Source organism: Ambystoma mexicanum, chromosome 1q (genome assembly GCF_040938575.1).
Source record: "Ambystoma mexicanum isolate Mex_15411 chromosome 1q, UKY_AmexF1_1, whole genome shotgun sequence".
In the NCBI taxonomy this organism is placed as follows: domain Eukaryota; kingdom Metazoa; phylum Chordata; class Amphibia; order Caudata; family Ambystomatidae; genus Ambystoma; species Ambystoma mexicanum.
Window position 1 is genome coordinate 71,275,973 of NC_090922.1, and position 16,309 is coordinate 71,292,281.

At 45.5% G+C, this 16,309-nt stretch overlaps 1 protein-coding gene across 1 annotated transcript in view; it reads right to left on the minus strand.

Annotated features, from left to right (window-relative positions):
• LOC138524981 (B-cadherin-like) overlaps window positions 1-16,309 on the minus strand; it is a 247,145-nt gene that overhangs the window by 46,250 nt on the left and 184,586 nt on the right. The window contains exons 9-11 of the mRNA XM_069635550.1: window positions 14,807-14,992; window positions 12,686-12,930; window positions 11,460-11,605 (exon numbers count right to left, since the gene is read on the minus strand). Of these exons, the coding sequence (XP_069491651.1) occupies window positions 11,460-11,605; window positions 12,686-12,930; window positions 14,807-14,992 (577 nt within the window). The remainder of the gene's footprint in view (window positions 1-11,459; window positions 11,606-12,685; window positions 12,931-14,806; window positions 14,993-16,309) is intronic.

The window sequence follows — 16,309 nt, forward strand, 5'->3', positions numbered from 1 at the left end:
CCATGTGTAGTCCCTTCTCCCTTCCCATGGCAGCCATTTATTTGCTTCATTTTCAATGGCCGCCATGGACAGGGAAAACTGACCGTTTTCCCTTCCCCCAGTGGCCATTTTTTCTTCTTTCCTTAAAGCTGCAGCCTTTCAGAAAGAAAGCAGCTTTTAGTACCCTGGTTCAACAGGCTGGGAAACAGCAATAATCCCCTCGCCGGGAAGCGGGCATTACCGAATCAGGTAATGCCCCGGGGACTTAGTATAGGCTCACGCTATGCTCTGTCCTGTATCTATAGGCCCCGGAGCATTACCTAACTCGGTAATGCCCCCTGCCTACTGCTCATATATAAACTTTATGTAGAATAGCAGTATGCAGTTCAAGGTGAGTAAAACCTAGTGTTAAATTTAGAATGGCAGTATGCTATTCAAGGGGAGTAAAACCGCATTAGTAGACTTTCAGAATGACAGTATGTAATTGAAGGCAAGCAGACCCTATTCGTAATGAACTATGTTGCTTATTCAGTTTCAGGCATAATATAGTTCTACCAACCATGTTACACACAAGTACCTTGCAACATGTGTAAATTCTTTCAGTAATAGACTCATTACTTTTTAAAATAGGAGAACACAATTCAAAAGGTAAGCTATAACTTCTGAATGGCAGTATGCACTTCAAAGGTAAGTGAGAACTCAGTGTTACACATTTAGAATGTCAGAATCTATTCAAGGTGCGTAAAACCCCATTGGTAATAAACATTCTTCTTTCAGGAATGATAGTTACACCCATGTTACTTTTCAGATTAGTGGAACACAATCCTAAGGTAAGTAAGAACTCAAATACTTTTCAGAAAGGCAGTAAGCAGTTCAAGACAAGCAAAACCTAAAATGGCAGCATGCTATTCAAGGCGAGTAAAACCCCATTGGCAGTACACTTATTCAGTTTCAGGAAGAATACATGAATAACAACTCTTAATTTCTAGAATAGAGGAACAGCATTCAAATAAGTAAATAACTCTGTATATGTTTCAGAATGGCAGTAAATAACTTACCTGTAACACTTGTAACGTATTCTATTTCAGAGATAATCAGTTATATCACTAACACATTAGCAATTAAGTACTTTGCAACACTTGTACTATTTTCTCGACAGAGGCCTTATACTTTGGAAGCCCTTTAATCTAGGGCATGAGTGATCTCGGGGGTGGGGTGGGGTGGGGACTGGTGGTCTGGTGGCCAACAGTAGGCATGTCCGGATAAGGCACAGATGCAGGAAAGTCAGAGTTCCAGAAGATCTCTCGTCACAAGTACAGACTTCAGTTAGTAGAAAGCGTTCAGGGACTTCGTAGAAGGCTCCCTAGACGAGTCTCGCAACTACACAAACCACCCTAGCCATACAGGAGCGACACAAGACCAAGTATTACCCTGAGCCACACAGTACCTCCGCAGCGAAGAGCTTGCGGACGGATGCCTTGACAATGCAGCACCACAGGACCCATTTGCTGGATTCGTGTTTGTGGTGAAAACAAAAAGGACACTGGATGGGAACTTGCAGCATTAGTCGACGGATAAGGTTCCAAACAAAGGATTCTTTGGTCCTTCTTGCAGCTCTGGATCACAGGAAGACATTCCAAAGCATTCATACTCAAAGTCCCAGGGTACTGGCAGTTTGCAGCCCAGGAAGGTCAGCTCGTCGTGGGATGGCTCGAAATACAATCTTCTTAAGACCGATTGGTCTCACCAGTCCAAGGGTCAGAATCTTCGGGACACCCAGGTTGCATGGAAGAAGTGGCCAGCACAGAGCCATTACACAGCAGGCATCGGCTACAGCAGTCTTTTCTTCTGCCTAATCTGATTCAGCTCCAGTGGTCCATTTGCCTTCAGCTTCCAGATCCAGACCATTTACCAGGAACCCAGCCAATTAGCACACATGCTAGATTCAAACTTTAGGCGGTGGCCGTACTTTCATAACAGCCAGCCAGCCTCCCAATTAGGACTGGTTCCAGGCAGGCATGCCAGAAGACAAAAGGCTGCAGAGTTTGACACCTCCCTAGTTTCCGGTCTTCTCAGACATTCTGGTGCCTCAGCAGGCTACACAAAGGGTTCCCACCAAAGACAAAAATCAAATCAGGACCTGCCCGTCCCAGGACGGCAGAAAGGCAAAGAATGGACAAGCACACTAAAAATGGTAAAAAAAAGAAAGAAGCCACCATTCCAGATGAATGCTGACCCTTTTGTGCCTCACCGCAGCTGGTGTGACAGCCTGTGAGGAAAAAAGTCAGTAGGACAAGTCAACTGCCACCAGCCATAATATGAAGCTTGTCACAAACCGAAATGTCGCAGGAGCAGTTAGAAAGGACATTTAAAAAAAAAAATATATATATATATATATTTATTTGCATTTGTTAAGCGCACTTGCAGCCCAAAAGGCATCGAGGCGCTGTTAGAGGATACGCAGATTTAAGATTACAGACAGGTGCCAGGAGGGCTCTTAGTTACAGATTGGCAGGCATATATGCAGTGGGTGATACAGATTCAATTTAGACAGTCTAGTTTTGATAGCCTTACGAAAGGCTAGGTGGGACTCAATGAGTCTTAGGTGAGGTGGCAAAGCGTTCCAGTGCGCGGCTGCTTGGGTGGGGAAGCTGGAGCCACCAGCACGCACTTTACGTGTAGTAGGCGTAACAATTGAGTTGGCATAAATTGATCTGAGAGGTCTGACGGTATGCCTGGTAATTCTGTTAGTCAGGTAGGGGAGGTAAGTTCGCGAAGACATTGGTGGGTGAGAGCAAGAGTTTAAGACAATTCTCTCTGACAGGGAGCCAGTGTACTTGCCTTCTGATTTCAGAGATATGGTTTCTTCTTGGGGTGCCGGTGGCTGCCCTTGGTGCATTATTTTGGGCTATGTGGAGTTTGGCCAGGTTTTTGTTGGATGTCCCCACAAGAAGGGCATTACAGTAGTCTAGTCCTGATGATTGCCCTGGCAATCGTGAGGCAACTTTGACGGGCCAAGGAGGGCCTGGCTGCGTTGAGAACTTTGGAATAGTATGCTGAGGATGCAGCGATAGCATTGACCTGTATCCATCGACAGGTCGGTGTCAAGGTAGACTCCGAGTGTCTTAACACGGTTTGAGACCTTGATTGGAATGTTATCAATAGTGAAGGAGGCAAACTGCTCTCTGAGGTTACGGATACTATGCATGCAAATACTATGCATCTCCTCAGCACTCCACATAAGGTGCAGTGTGCTGATCTCACAATGGGGATTGTAGAAAGTCTAAAAGTATCCTACCCTTGGGTACAGTAGTTCACACAAACAAGGGGGACCACAGCAACACTGCACAGAAAGTGCTGTGTACTGCAATAGGAACATGCAGATGCCCATCACATTATAGGAAAGTATGATTCCAAAAATAAGGTATGGAGAGTCCTAAAAAGGGGACACCTAAAAAAGTAAAAGAATGGGGGAGTGGAGGGGGGGAAAAAGATTCCCACACTCGGGAACAGAAAAGAATCCACAAGTCCAGCAGAAAGTGCTCAAATTCTCACAGGGGATTTAGTATGAAAATGTAACCGAACAGGGGTAGTCTACAGTCAAACCTTCTGGGACATACACTCTGGATTTAGACTACAAATTGAAGCCCACGCACTCAGAATATGTAGCCATGAACATGTGTTCAGATGCATGAATGAACTAAAAAAAATCTCAGATGGTCATGAGCTCACACGGCCACAGTCCTTTCCCCATGATCAGGAAAACGCAGCCTGGTTGTAGACACTCAATGGACGTTTAAACTAAAGAGCCCATCTTAACATGGACCTCTAAGGAGCAATATTATGTTCCCTGAAAACAATCATATGCATGCATTAGTCTAGGATCAACCAATGCATCAAGTTTGCACCAAAGAATACATGAGCATGCAAGAATAGGAGTTACTTGTGCCACCCAAAAGTGTTAAATTGCCCACCTCAAGATACTAACATTTGTGCAGTAAAAATATCCTCCAATAAGGGTGAGAAGGCATCAGTATGAGAACAGGGTCTAGAAAAACACCTTTCGTGCAATTATGGACTAGGTTTTTCAAAACTTAACCTGAGACTTTAGCATGGAATGATCTAAAAATATGAAGGTTTAAACTAGTCCTCTTGCTTCACTGCACAAAGCCTGTGATACTGAACATCAAGGGTCCAAAGAATGAATTGCTGCTGAAATGTAACCGCTATTTTTCAATCTGAAGGATTTAAAAACTGTTCAGGCAAAAACTATACTTCCTATGCCACATTTTTCCAAACAAGAAGAGGGCTGCTCTGCTTCACTCATCCAGATTTGTGCGTTTAGGTCTACCCAGTACAATATATCTTTTGAAGGCAGAGATAATGGTTTCAGGTTCTGAGAAGGGGAAAGGTGGTTGCCAAGCAAGCTAACTAGCCTAGGTCTGGTCAGATGATGCCTCAAAGCAGAAGTAAATGCATGTCTGCCATATGGATATTATGGGATCCATTCCTCTCAATTGAAATAAAGTCAAAATACCCAAGTTTAGACTAATGGAAGTCTAGCTGCAGCATGGGGAATAGCTGCAAGCAAATCCGTCAGGTGGCAAAATGATGCGACTCTGAAGGCACATCTCAATCAATTTTACCATCTTGATTAAAGTGTTCATGTAGTTTCTATGGCATCGTAGGCGGACCCAGAAAATGGTCACGGTCGACTGCATGGGAGGATAGCTCAGAGACAACGTGCTCTCCTTTGAAACAGGATGAGACAGAGCGACACAGGTTCAATCCCCAGGTCCGCACTTAGAAACCTCTGGGTATTACGCACGTTATAAATAGCCATCATATAATAGTGCAACTAAGACGAGAAGGCCAAAGTTAATGGTCTTGACAACATTGGACTGGAATTCCACATTGCTGTTTACGATGCCAGACAAGTTCTGGGCGTTGTTCTCAGCCACACTTTAAAGTCAAGTTGCCGTACTGCAGAACTACACCTTCCTTAACATGGATAATGGCTGTGTACAGTGACCGTCAGTCGACACTTCCATCTTTGTTCACAGCCATAATGACAGAGTATAGGTCTGGACAATACAAAACAGTTACCTGGGGGTATAGGCTTATCTGCCACATGCATCAAAGTGCACCTTCAATGTTAAAAGCAGCAAGAAAATGGGTCTCATTACAATAGTGGCGGTACAATGATAACAAGTCGGTAGTGCTGTATTTGTATTTAGTTTATTTGTAAAGCGCAGCCAGGCCCGTGGGCAACCGGGCGCATATTCTTACATACTTAGTTACAGTACAATACAGTCAAGGGTCAGTTCAGGAAATTTGAGCTACCCCGGTTTACACAGATCGGGGGGGGAGGGTAAGTCTTGTGGAAGAATGAGAAGTAATATATGGACATAAATAGAATGAGCAGGTAAATATACAAAAATATACAGGCGTAATCAATAAAATAAGCAAGTAAACAAAATATACAGACAATACTAAGCAGGTAAATGAGCATAAATATACAGGAGAGCAGAATACCTCTAGGGTTTGAGGCCAGACCTTAAAAGCGGTACATCATGTATACTGCGTGAAGAGCCATGATTTGGTTTTATTCTTGAAGGTTTGGGACAAAGGCTCAGTTCTAATAGTGACAGGGAGTTCCAGAGCTTCGAGGCTAGGACAGGGAAGCTCACTCCTCTGGCTTTTTGGAGTTTGAATCTAGGCAGAGTGAGGCTGTGAATTTGTGGAGTTCTAGTGGGTCGTGTGGAGAGAGACGGGTGGAGAGGTAGGGTGGGGCCTTGTTATCCAAGCATTAGAGATTCAAGGCTAAGGTTTTTAAGGCGATTCTTCGTTTTACTGGGAACCAACGTAATTCTGATCTGACGTTAGAGGTATGGGAGTGCATGGGGATATGGAGAGCCGCCCTGATGGCATTCTTCTGGGTGGTTTGCAATTTGTTGAGATTGGACCGACTGGTCCCCAAGTAAAGGACACTGCAGTAGTCGATCTTGGACATGATAAGTGTTCTAGCCAAGGTAATGCAGTTGTGGGAGTTAAGGAAGGGTCTGCAGGCAGTGATGAGTTTGCAGGTATAAGCCGAGGACGACCTTACTGCATTAGTTTGCCTGTTCAGTGAAAGGGCAGAGTCCAGATAGACGCCAAGAGTTTTAGTATCCTTGGAGACAATGTCTTTACCATCGATGTTGAAGGACTTGAAGACCTGGTCTAGTTTGTTAAGACGTTGAGGTGAGCCTAGTAGTAGGATCTCCGTCTTGTCATCATTGAGGCAGAGTTCGTGTTGTGCCATCGAGGCCTGAATGACCAGGTAGACGTCATTCACAGATTTGGTATTGACTATGTGATCACCAGTAATGGGGATGAGTATCTGGGTGTCATCCGCATAGTTGTTGTAGGAGACACCCAGATAGTCAAGCACATCAAAGAGGTTTGGTGAACACGTAAAGTGTCGGTGACGCACAAGAACCTTGTGGGACGCCACAGTGTATAGGAGAAGAGTCAGCAGATGCAGTGGGGGAGAGAAAACTCGCCTGGATCTGTTGCTTAGGAATGAGTGGATCCACGCATTGGCAGGGTCCGAGAAATGGGCCGCATTTTTAAGATGTTGGCACAGTATTTGGTGATTGACCAGAACGAATACCGCGGAAAGATCTAGTAGTAAGAGTAATGCTCATTTCCCATTATCTTTTAGAATCTCCATTTGGGTTTTCAGATCGATTAAGGCCGTTTCCATTCCGTGTTTAGGGCGGAAACCAGATTGTCTTAGCTCAAGAAGATTGTTAGATTCAAGATATTCTTGGATCTGCAGATAGGCTGCGTGATCTAGAATCTTGAGCAGGAACGGGACTGTGGTGTCGAGTCTAAAATGAGTCGGTATGTTAGGGTCAAGGGATGGTTTTTTCAGTAGTGGGATCATCCAGGCATCCTTGAGGTTGTCAGGGACTATGCCCGTTTTGAAAGAGGTGTTTATGAAGGCCGTGATGAAGGGGGCTAGTTCATGAGAGACTTCCTTGATAATAGGAGCCAGCCATGAGTCACCTTGACAGTTGGAAGGTTTAAGATTGTTTAGAATTCCTTCTACTTCAGAAATAGTAAGAGGGGAGAATGCGAACGGTTTATAATTCAAGTTGGCCTGGCAAGTACCAGTTGTAGGAAAGGTCACAAGATTGTCCAACTAGCGAGTTTTGTTTACCTCTGATTTTAGTTTGGAGGGATGCAATTTTGTCCAGAAGTGCTGTCTGAATATTGGTACACCAATTGCTATCCTTGGTGCAGGAGACTGGTGGTGTTGCCGGAGACTCAAGTTCCTTGAGGATTTTGAATAATTCTTTAGTGTTAGATTGAGGAGACAAGATCCTATTATTGTAGGACACTTTTAGCCAGGAATATGGCTTCTTTGTAGTTAAGGGTAGCTAGGAAGAGTCCGTCCTTGTGAGCATCAGAAGGGTGACTTTTCCAGCATGTTTCTGCACTGCGTTTCTCTTTGCGAAGCACTCTTAGCTGCGGTGTGAACCACGAAATGAGGTGCGCATGCGGTTTAGGTTTCCCGAGTTTGAGGGGGCGATGGAATTTATAGCTGAAAGTACCACCCGATTGTAGGTGTCAGCTAGGGTGGTAGGGTCAGAACAATAATCGAAGACGTCATTGAGGGTAGGAAGGATGAGGGGGAGTAACTTCTCAGATGTTATGTCCTTTTTGTTTCTGGTAGGGATGGCAGGTGCGACGGACGACGCGAGTCGGTGAGCTGCTTCAATGTTGAAGGTAATGATATGGTGGTCCCACCATGCGCAGGGTGAGTTCAAGAGTAGACTAATGTTACAGTTAGTGTCACTTAGCCAATCTAAGGACCTCCCTTTGATGTGGGTAGATTCATGCATGATGGGCGAAACCTAAATCAGTTAGGGTGTTGGCGAAGTCAATGGCCGTGGGGTCATAGGGGTCTTGGTAACCTAGATTGAGGTCTCCAAGGAGGATAATTTGCGAGTTCGTTTGAGCTTTGTCAAGTACTAAGGAGGTGATATCGTCCACAAATGTGGGAGGACCGGGTGGTCTGTAAATTAGGTGTACAGTGGCAGTTTGATTGGCAGAGAGTGGAAGACAGAGAGAAGCTTGGCTGATTCCAGGTTTGTACTCGGTAGGGCTCCGAGTCCTAGTGATTTTTTTTGGATGAAGGCAACTCCGCCTCCTCTGGAGGTGCAGTCGCATCTAGAGATGGAGTACTCAGGGTGAATTGCCAGGGAGAGTGCAGGGTCCGAAGCGGCATGCAGCCAGGTCTCAGAGATGGCAATTAGGTCAAGCTCCTTTGTCTTGATAAGGTCAGCAATGTCGAGTGCATGAGCTGCGCGGGATCGTGCGTTGACCAAAGCGGCCTTGATCTGTATGGCTTTGCATGGTGGGGCTGGTGACAACTGAGGGGGCTTAGTTGTGTGTGAAATAGGGGTCTGGGGTGGAAGACTAGGTGTCAAACGTTTCAGCCAGGAACTAGGATGCTTAGAGTGCCCAGTCATGCCCAGAAATCTAGCTCCTAATCTCTTGTTTCTAAGGTAGGTAAACAAGGTTGGTTAGGTGTAGGTTTTTTGGTAAAGTGATCTAGCCATAAGGCAGGGGCATTATAATAAATGTTGGGGGGCTCGGCGCTCAGATGAAGCACACTAATGTGAGGAGCAGGTGCAGAGCTGAGACTCCAGTTATTATGCAGAAGTGCTATCTGTTTAGGTTGGTAGTTGGCCAGAGGCCTGCAAGTAGGGGCCATAGTTCCAGAGCTCAGATTAGTGGTTAACCTTGCACTAGCTGATGGTAAAAGAATCACGAGGGTGGATACCCACAGCGAGAGTGATACTCAGTAAAGGGAGCAATAGCCTCAAGTAGGCGCAAAGGTAAAGGAACATATTAACGATATTAAGATAGAGGTGCAGACCTAGCGAGTGTCGGCAGTCGCTTACTAATGTAACATGCATTCATAGGATTCTGATACAAGTTTGTAGGTTCAATGCAACCGTGGGTGCAGAGGGGACCCAAGGTGGTTCGTAATGCAGCAGGCTATGCCGCTTATGGTTTGGCAAGGCTTCGCATAAGGCACATGTGGGCAAGGTTTTAGCAATCAGATGTAGTGCACATATAGGATAGGTCCAACAATCAAATGCAATGCACATATAGGCTAGGTGGCATGAAGTTTAGGAGGGGCAGAAATTGTGGCACGAGGGCGTGACACTGTAGTATAAACAGTAAAACAGTTAAGGTACCCAGCAGTTACATTTCAATATGGTGTGGACCATAAAGGGGGTCATTGGTCATTCGAAACGGTGGGTCATTTGATTGCCGTACACAGAGGCAATTGGAAGCAGAGCTGGAAATGTCTGGTTACACAAATATTACAGCAATCGTTGTTGTAAAGGGATGTCGAGTTCAGTGGTAGGTATTCAGGAATGTCAAGGAGAGGTTGCGCATAGACGGCAGGCTAAACGTGTGCCATATACCTCATTAGAAGTGGATGTACGCTAATCTACTTTTCTGGAGGTGTGGGCACCGTGATAGGGTACGACAAGGGAGGCGGGAAGTGTCAGCTGATGGAAATGGTAGCGCTCACCCTAGCAATGGTGCAGGGCGACTTGCGGCTCACTGCCGGCGAACAGCAGCAAACAGGGCCTTTGTCTGGCCTTCGTCAGGGGTTCGCCGGCGTATGGGTTGAGCACAAGTAGTTGCTCAGATACGAGGCACAGCCTCGTTATGGTGCCGCGCTGCGCCTGGCATTTTGGAGTCCAGCAGATCAGCTGGACAAGGTCAGGCGGGCCGGGCTACTCGTCGGGAGTGGTTTGGATAAAAATAAAAGTAGAATGCTGCTTAAATTATGGATGCCTTGGATCACCATGGCAGATTCCTCACCATTATTGGGAGCGAAGTCAGGGTGCGGGTGGCACAGCAATTTCTGGAGACATGTGGACCATTCACAAGATGGGGCTGGTTATGGCTCCTGGTCTGGGGGGGGGGGGGATAACGGGCTCCTGCCCTCTTCCCTCATTGAAGACTGCTGCCATGGAGGTCCCAGAGGCAAACGGGGCCTTTGTCTGGCCTTCGTCAGGGCCGCCGGCGTATCCGCCGGCCATCAAGAAGTTGCTCAGTTACGAGGCACAGCTGGCACCATTATCACTGTACAGCCACATTACGAGTTCTGCTCGTGGGTGCCGCTCTGCATGCTTGGTCACGCCTGCTGCTACCATCCTCCCCATTGAACCCTATGGGGGCTCAAATGGGAATGGGGACGTACCTGCTCCAGTTCCTGCGAAAGGGGAATTAACAGGCCCGTCGAGGTCGGAATGGCCCGGTAATTCCCCTTTCGCAGGACCCAGAGCAGAGTTTGGGGGTAGCCTACCTCCAAACGTGTAATGAGGCCCAATGTGTCTTCATACTCCTACACCATACTATAGCCCGATTCCTAGATAAGTGGTTTACTTCACTATTGTAAAAAAAATAAAGAAATTGGTAGAGGGTGGTCATCACTCAGTTACTTCAATGTTCTAGTCTCTAAACTAGTGCAAACTTTCAATATACATAATATCTAAGGAGCAACCTGGTAAACAAAACCCTTGGCACAAGGCTATCAAACATACACAAGGTTCAAAGTTGCCCCTGAACCGGTGATTATACTTATTCACTGTTTTTCCCGTCCAGCTGTCCCGCGCGGGACATGGGCTGCTTGACGTCACTATGTGGTCCCATGCATGGCGTCCCACCGCTTGCGACATCAAAGTACTTAGGAGATAAGGGAGCAGCCGCACACGTTCCACAACACTGCAGCTCCGAGGTAAAGGCCTCGTTTGGAGTTTTTAACACAACATCACAGGTAAGCTGGCTGGTAAAGTGATGAAATGCAAGATGCATATAGCCCGGCAGAGACCCTATATTACATTTGATTTTTTTCTCAGCGAACCTTTTTTTCTTCAGGGCAACTTGATGCGGACTGTAAAGTGGAACGTGATTACAAGCACCACAAACAACCTTTGTGACCAATTATGTACGGTACTAGAAAACAATGAAGCTAACATGTGGGCACATTTGCTGTTTTCTCTTTGCAGTCATGCACAAAACCAATGGATATATGCAGGTAAATCGGTTAACTACTCAAACACCTACAAATATTATTTTGCCCAAGTTTGGAATTCACAACATGCTAACCGATGGTTTATGTTCTTTTGTGATGGTTGTCTCATGTTTTCTGTGTTAATTTGACTGCACAACTTTGACCTGTCTCCACATAGATTATCTGTTTGTTGAAAGGAATAGTGTTTAGTCTTGAAAACGGAATAATATCAGAAATACATTGGCTTTAGAAAACTTATGTCTACATTAGTCAATTGCCACAATTATGGCCATGTATAGTTCATGCATGTGCACCCCGCCACCCATCGCACTACTCCATACATTCTATGAATGTATATGTAATGCACATGGCCCAGGCATATCCTTACCATTATCCACTGCCAGAATTTCGACTGTGTAAGTATCATTCTTAACGAACCGTTTGTCCTCCCGGTCTAGGTTGCCATTGCCAGTTAAAATGCCAGTTTCCGGATCAATAGACAACCACTTGGCTGGGTCAACCCCAATGATGTACCTGCAGAGAACACAGTACAGTTCAGATGACTACGGCTGAGAAGGCAAATGTGCTAGAACAAACAGAATAACCGCATAGCACTACAATACCAGCAGCATGAGATCTGGTTTTGTTGGCTTGCCAGGATTTATGTCACAATTGAAGAACCATCCCAATCCGAGCCATTAGTTGAAATGTAGAAGATGGACTTGAAACTCAATTTGAAAAAAGGACTTTCCTGAACATTCCAATGTGAAGAACCGAGCCAAGCCCCACAAAATAATGGCCCTCATTACAAGGTCAGACCTCGTAATACTGATTCTACCGCCTGATATCCCGGTGCCACAAGGACATTACAAATCGCAGCGGACCAGGATGTCAGTTGGCGGGAACTTTAAGTCCCCATTCCATGGAGTCCCGGAGGACTCCATGGGAATTAGGACACGGATGCACCGGCACTGTTGCCAACGGTGCTTCCGTGAGAAACACGCCTGCAGGGGCCGGTACTCCTGGTAGGTCAGACCTGTCGGGAGAACCGGCCCCTGCAGGCATTCTCGTAGTCTGGTGGTCTGGAAAGGGTGCCGGTACGTTGCTAGCAGCAACCTTACTTCCAGACTGGCAGATTCAGAATGAGGCCCAATGGTTGTACATTTTACCCTAATTGAATTTTTTTTTTTTTTTTTAATACTGCCCGTTCTCAAAGCCTTTTGCTGCACTTCATTTCTCTTTCTTAATTTGATTAGTCCAAACTGAGATTTCCCCCCCCCCCCCCAGAGAACAAACTGGCAAGAAATACCACCCTTAAAAACATTTTTCATGGTTTGTGAAATAAAGTGAGTCTGGAAGAGAAATGTATCATTCTAGAATGCCCAGCAACACCACCACACCCTCTAGCAGGGGTGTTGCTAGGGGGGGCTAAGGTGGCTGTAGCCCCTGATCTTTTGGTTGTAGCCCCGGATAGAATCTCAGGAGCTACAGCCTAAAGACTAGCTAGGCCCCAGTCCCAACAGTTCCAACATCAGTTTAGCCCCGAGTCTTTTCCAGACCTAGCAACTCCCCTGCCCTCTAGTAACACAAATACCGCTGCTAAGGGTAGCTCACCGTATCTTCTGGCTCTGCTTCTTGTCTGGGTCATGAGCTTTAACAGTGTCGATCTTCTGGCCAATCTTTAAGTCTTCAAAGACATCCACTTTCCAGACCGGCGGGTCAAACACTGGTGCCTCGTTCACATCTTGCACGTTGACTGTGACCGTAGCAGTGGAGGTCGGCATGCTCATAGCAAAGGGTACCTCATTCTCGGCAGTGATCAAGAGAATGTGCTGCTCCTTCCCCTCAAAGTCTAGTCCCTATAAATGGGTGAAATGTGCATGAAATGGCAATGCCCGCTTGTCCGATGGGAGCACTATTATGGTTGACAAATAGAAAAATTGGACTTTATGCAGAACATGTAAAAACAGGGGGAAGTGCAATGGAAGAAGACAAGTGGTTGATGAAAGTCGAAGATGGCTGAAGGAGAAAAACCGAGAGAAAACTGAATAGTTATCAATTAATTAGAGATTACAGTGGAAACTAGAGTAGTGTGCACAATGCATGGAATCGGAAAAACACTGTTACATGGCGACTTAATCGCTAAAGCAGTGGCAATTTTACAGAGTGCCACAAGGACATGGTCATCCATGTCCTATGTAATAAGTCATGCTTTCACAGACGGTTCATCAACACCTTGAGAAGCTGATGGGTTAAATGATCAGCAATTGCATTTTTAATATACAAGGTTTAGATTTTATATTTGACTAGAAATTAAACCAATCGAACTCAACGTACACTTTAATAAACTTTTTGTAGAGAACTGACTTATCAAAGAATATACAAAAATCAGTTTGTCACTGATGCCAACATGCCCCATTCTATTCATGAGATGGTTGTAGCCTTGGTTTTCTTCCTAGGACATGTAGCCCTGATTTCTAATTGGAAATTCACCACAGTACCAGGCCTAAAGAAAATAATTGTGCAGAGTGGGGAGGGTTGGGAAGGACTGAGGCTGTGGAGGAGGTATGGGACCAACACTTCCCAATTTCGGCCCTCATCTCCCCCCCTCACCCCCGCCCTCCAATCTAAAGTCTGAAACGCAGCATGACCTGGTAAAATAAAGCCACTTCTTTAGGGTGTTAATTTAGGGGATACAGGATACAATCTGATTATAAAGAAAAAAAAAAGAAAAATAAAGAAAAAAGCCGAGCTGGGGTGACAAAAATAGTGAATAGGCCAGGAAAAGGTAGGTGCAGTGATTACCTTTATCATAGTTAAATCACAAGGTCAAACAATAGTTCTTGAAGCAGATGCTGAATGGGATGTCATAATTCATTCTATGTGTAGTAACAAACAGGGTATGTTGTTGGGATAAAGCAACAAAAGGAGAGCACGGACAAGCCGTTGGATTCCTTTGAACCGTTAAATATAGATCAAGGATGGTAGCACAAAAGCAACGGTTTTGTAGGAAAAAATATTTTTAATGCTTGAAAAAATCAAGAGAAGGTGGGTCACTTCTAGTTCAAAAGGGCATGGTATTACAGGAAAGGTAGCAACTCCAAAGGGGATAAGAGCTTCACTGTTCAGAACTGGGGATTAGATTCTGGAACTGTGAGATGATGGTCCGATGTAGATCGGGGTAGTTGTCCATTTTCTGTATTCTGTATACTTTCTTTACTGGTTCCCGTGGGTAACAGAATAACAGAGGTGTTGACCGTTTGGAGATGCACAAAGGTTAAAACACAGGGGAGACTTCTTTAGCCAAGGGGCCAAGAGATGGGAGAGAGCTCTTCTAAAATTGCACCCTCATAGCATCTGGGTTGCTAAAGAAGTCTCCCCTGTGTTTTAACCTTTGTGCATCTCCAAACGGTCAACACCTCTGTTATTCTGTTACCCACGGGAACCAGTAAAGAAAGTATACAGAATACAGAAAATGGACAACTACCCCGATCTACATCGGACCATCATCTCAGTTCCAGAATCTAATCCCCAGTTCTGAACAGTGAAGCTCTTATCCCCTTTGGAGTTGCTACCTTTCCTGTAATACCATGCCCTTTTGAACTAGAAGTGACCCACCTTCTCTTGATTTTTTCAAGCATTAAAAATATTTTTTCCTACAAAACCGTTGCTTTTGTGCTACCATAATTCATTCTATAGCATGTTGGCCTTTCTACAATCAGTGTTTCACATTACCTTTGCTGTTGTCACAATTCCGTCGTTACTTTCGGGGTCCGTCCTCACAGCAAAGAAGCCACCCTCATTTCCCTTCACAATTTTGTAGACCGCGTTAGAATTTTCAGTGTTGGATTCATCGCTGTCGCTGACAGTCAGCCTCTGAACCTCAATGCCCTTCTCGTTTTCCGGTATGTCTACAGTGTACTGCAACAAAGAGGGGTCAGAATTCATTAGCTCTTCATTAGCAGGCCAGTCCTATTTTTCTTTGATAGTTGTAATCCGGAAGTGTCTGAACGACTGGAATGGCAATACAAAACAGTTTTTAAAAATGCTTTGTAAAGGTTAGTCACTGCCACCGTGAAGACTTGGGTGGGAGGGATTGGTGGATGCCCGGTCATGAAGTTTAGATGCTTCAGTGTGTACGCTTTCCCATGAAAAATTCTACCACTCACACAACAGTGTTTCAACATTACCCCACCCCAAATAAAAGGCACAGAAAAAGAAACAAGAAGCGTTATAGTTGCCAAGATCTCCTACATGTGAGGCTTCAGGAGCTCATGTTCTACGATTGGCTCACGGTCAACCATTATACCCTCAAAACGACTGAACCTCGGCATCACTGACCGGGCACTGTATTGGCAGACCACTTTCCTCATCAACCGTCCATCCTAGCTGCAACAGAGCCCCTTCTCTACCACCATACACGCTACCTGTGGCTTCCCCCAGGGCTCAATCATATCGCCACAGCTTTTCAATATCTGACTTGCCCCTCTTGCTTACTTGATCTCCTCTCATTTGCAGTGCTCTGCTGATGACACAGCATTCCTTCAAACTTCCCTCTACTACTACTTCCTCCTCTCCTCGTAGATTGTTGGTTCGCCATTCAGGTATGGTGTGCAGCCAATGATCTGTCTTAATGCCAGTAAGATGGAGATCCTCCTCATTGTGACACATGCACCCTCTTTGCTACTCCTTTCTGGACCCTCTACGCCCTCTATCCTGTGAAGCCAAAAACCTTTGGGTCATCTTCGACTACGCTCTCCCCTTCACTTCCAGCACCACCTCTTTAGAGGCATTCTCCCTTTCCCCACCCTCCCCCAGAAGCTCAATGTCTCCAGAGCTGTGGTTCTCTCTAGGTTGAAGCCTCTTTCTCAATCTCCCTCTTTCCTCCCCTACGCCCGCTCCAGCTAATCCTGCTACTTGTCAAAGTATATGTAAGGTTATATTACTTAAATGTTCTGCTATTCTGAAAAGTAGAAGATTTTACTTTCCTGTATCATTCTAACAGAAAGCAGATAGGTTCATTTACTCACCTGTGAATTGGGTCCCCCCTCGTCCCCAAATTAATGCCGTTGGTTCCACTGTACTATTCCGATTAGGATAACTGTCCCCAATTGGGTCGTGCTTCCCCTGACTTGCCGTTAGCCTGTCCAGAATAAGTCTGCCTTAGGTTATACTTATCTCTGAGTAGCTGCTAGCTCCAAAGTGTATAGGTTTTAGTTACCTTGTTAGCTGTGTGCC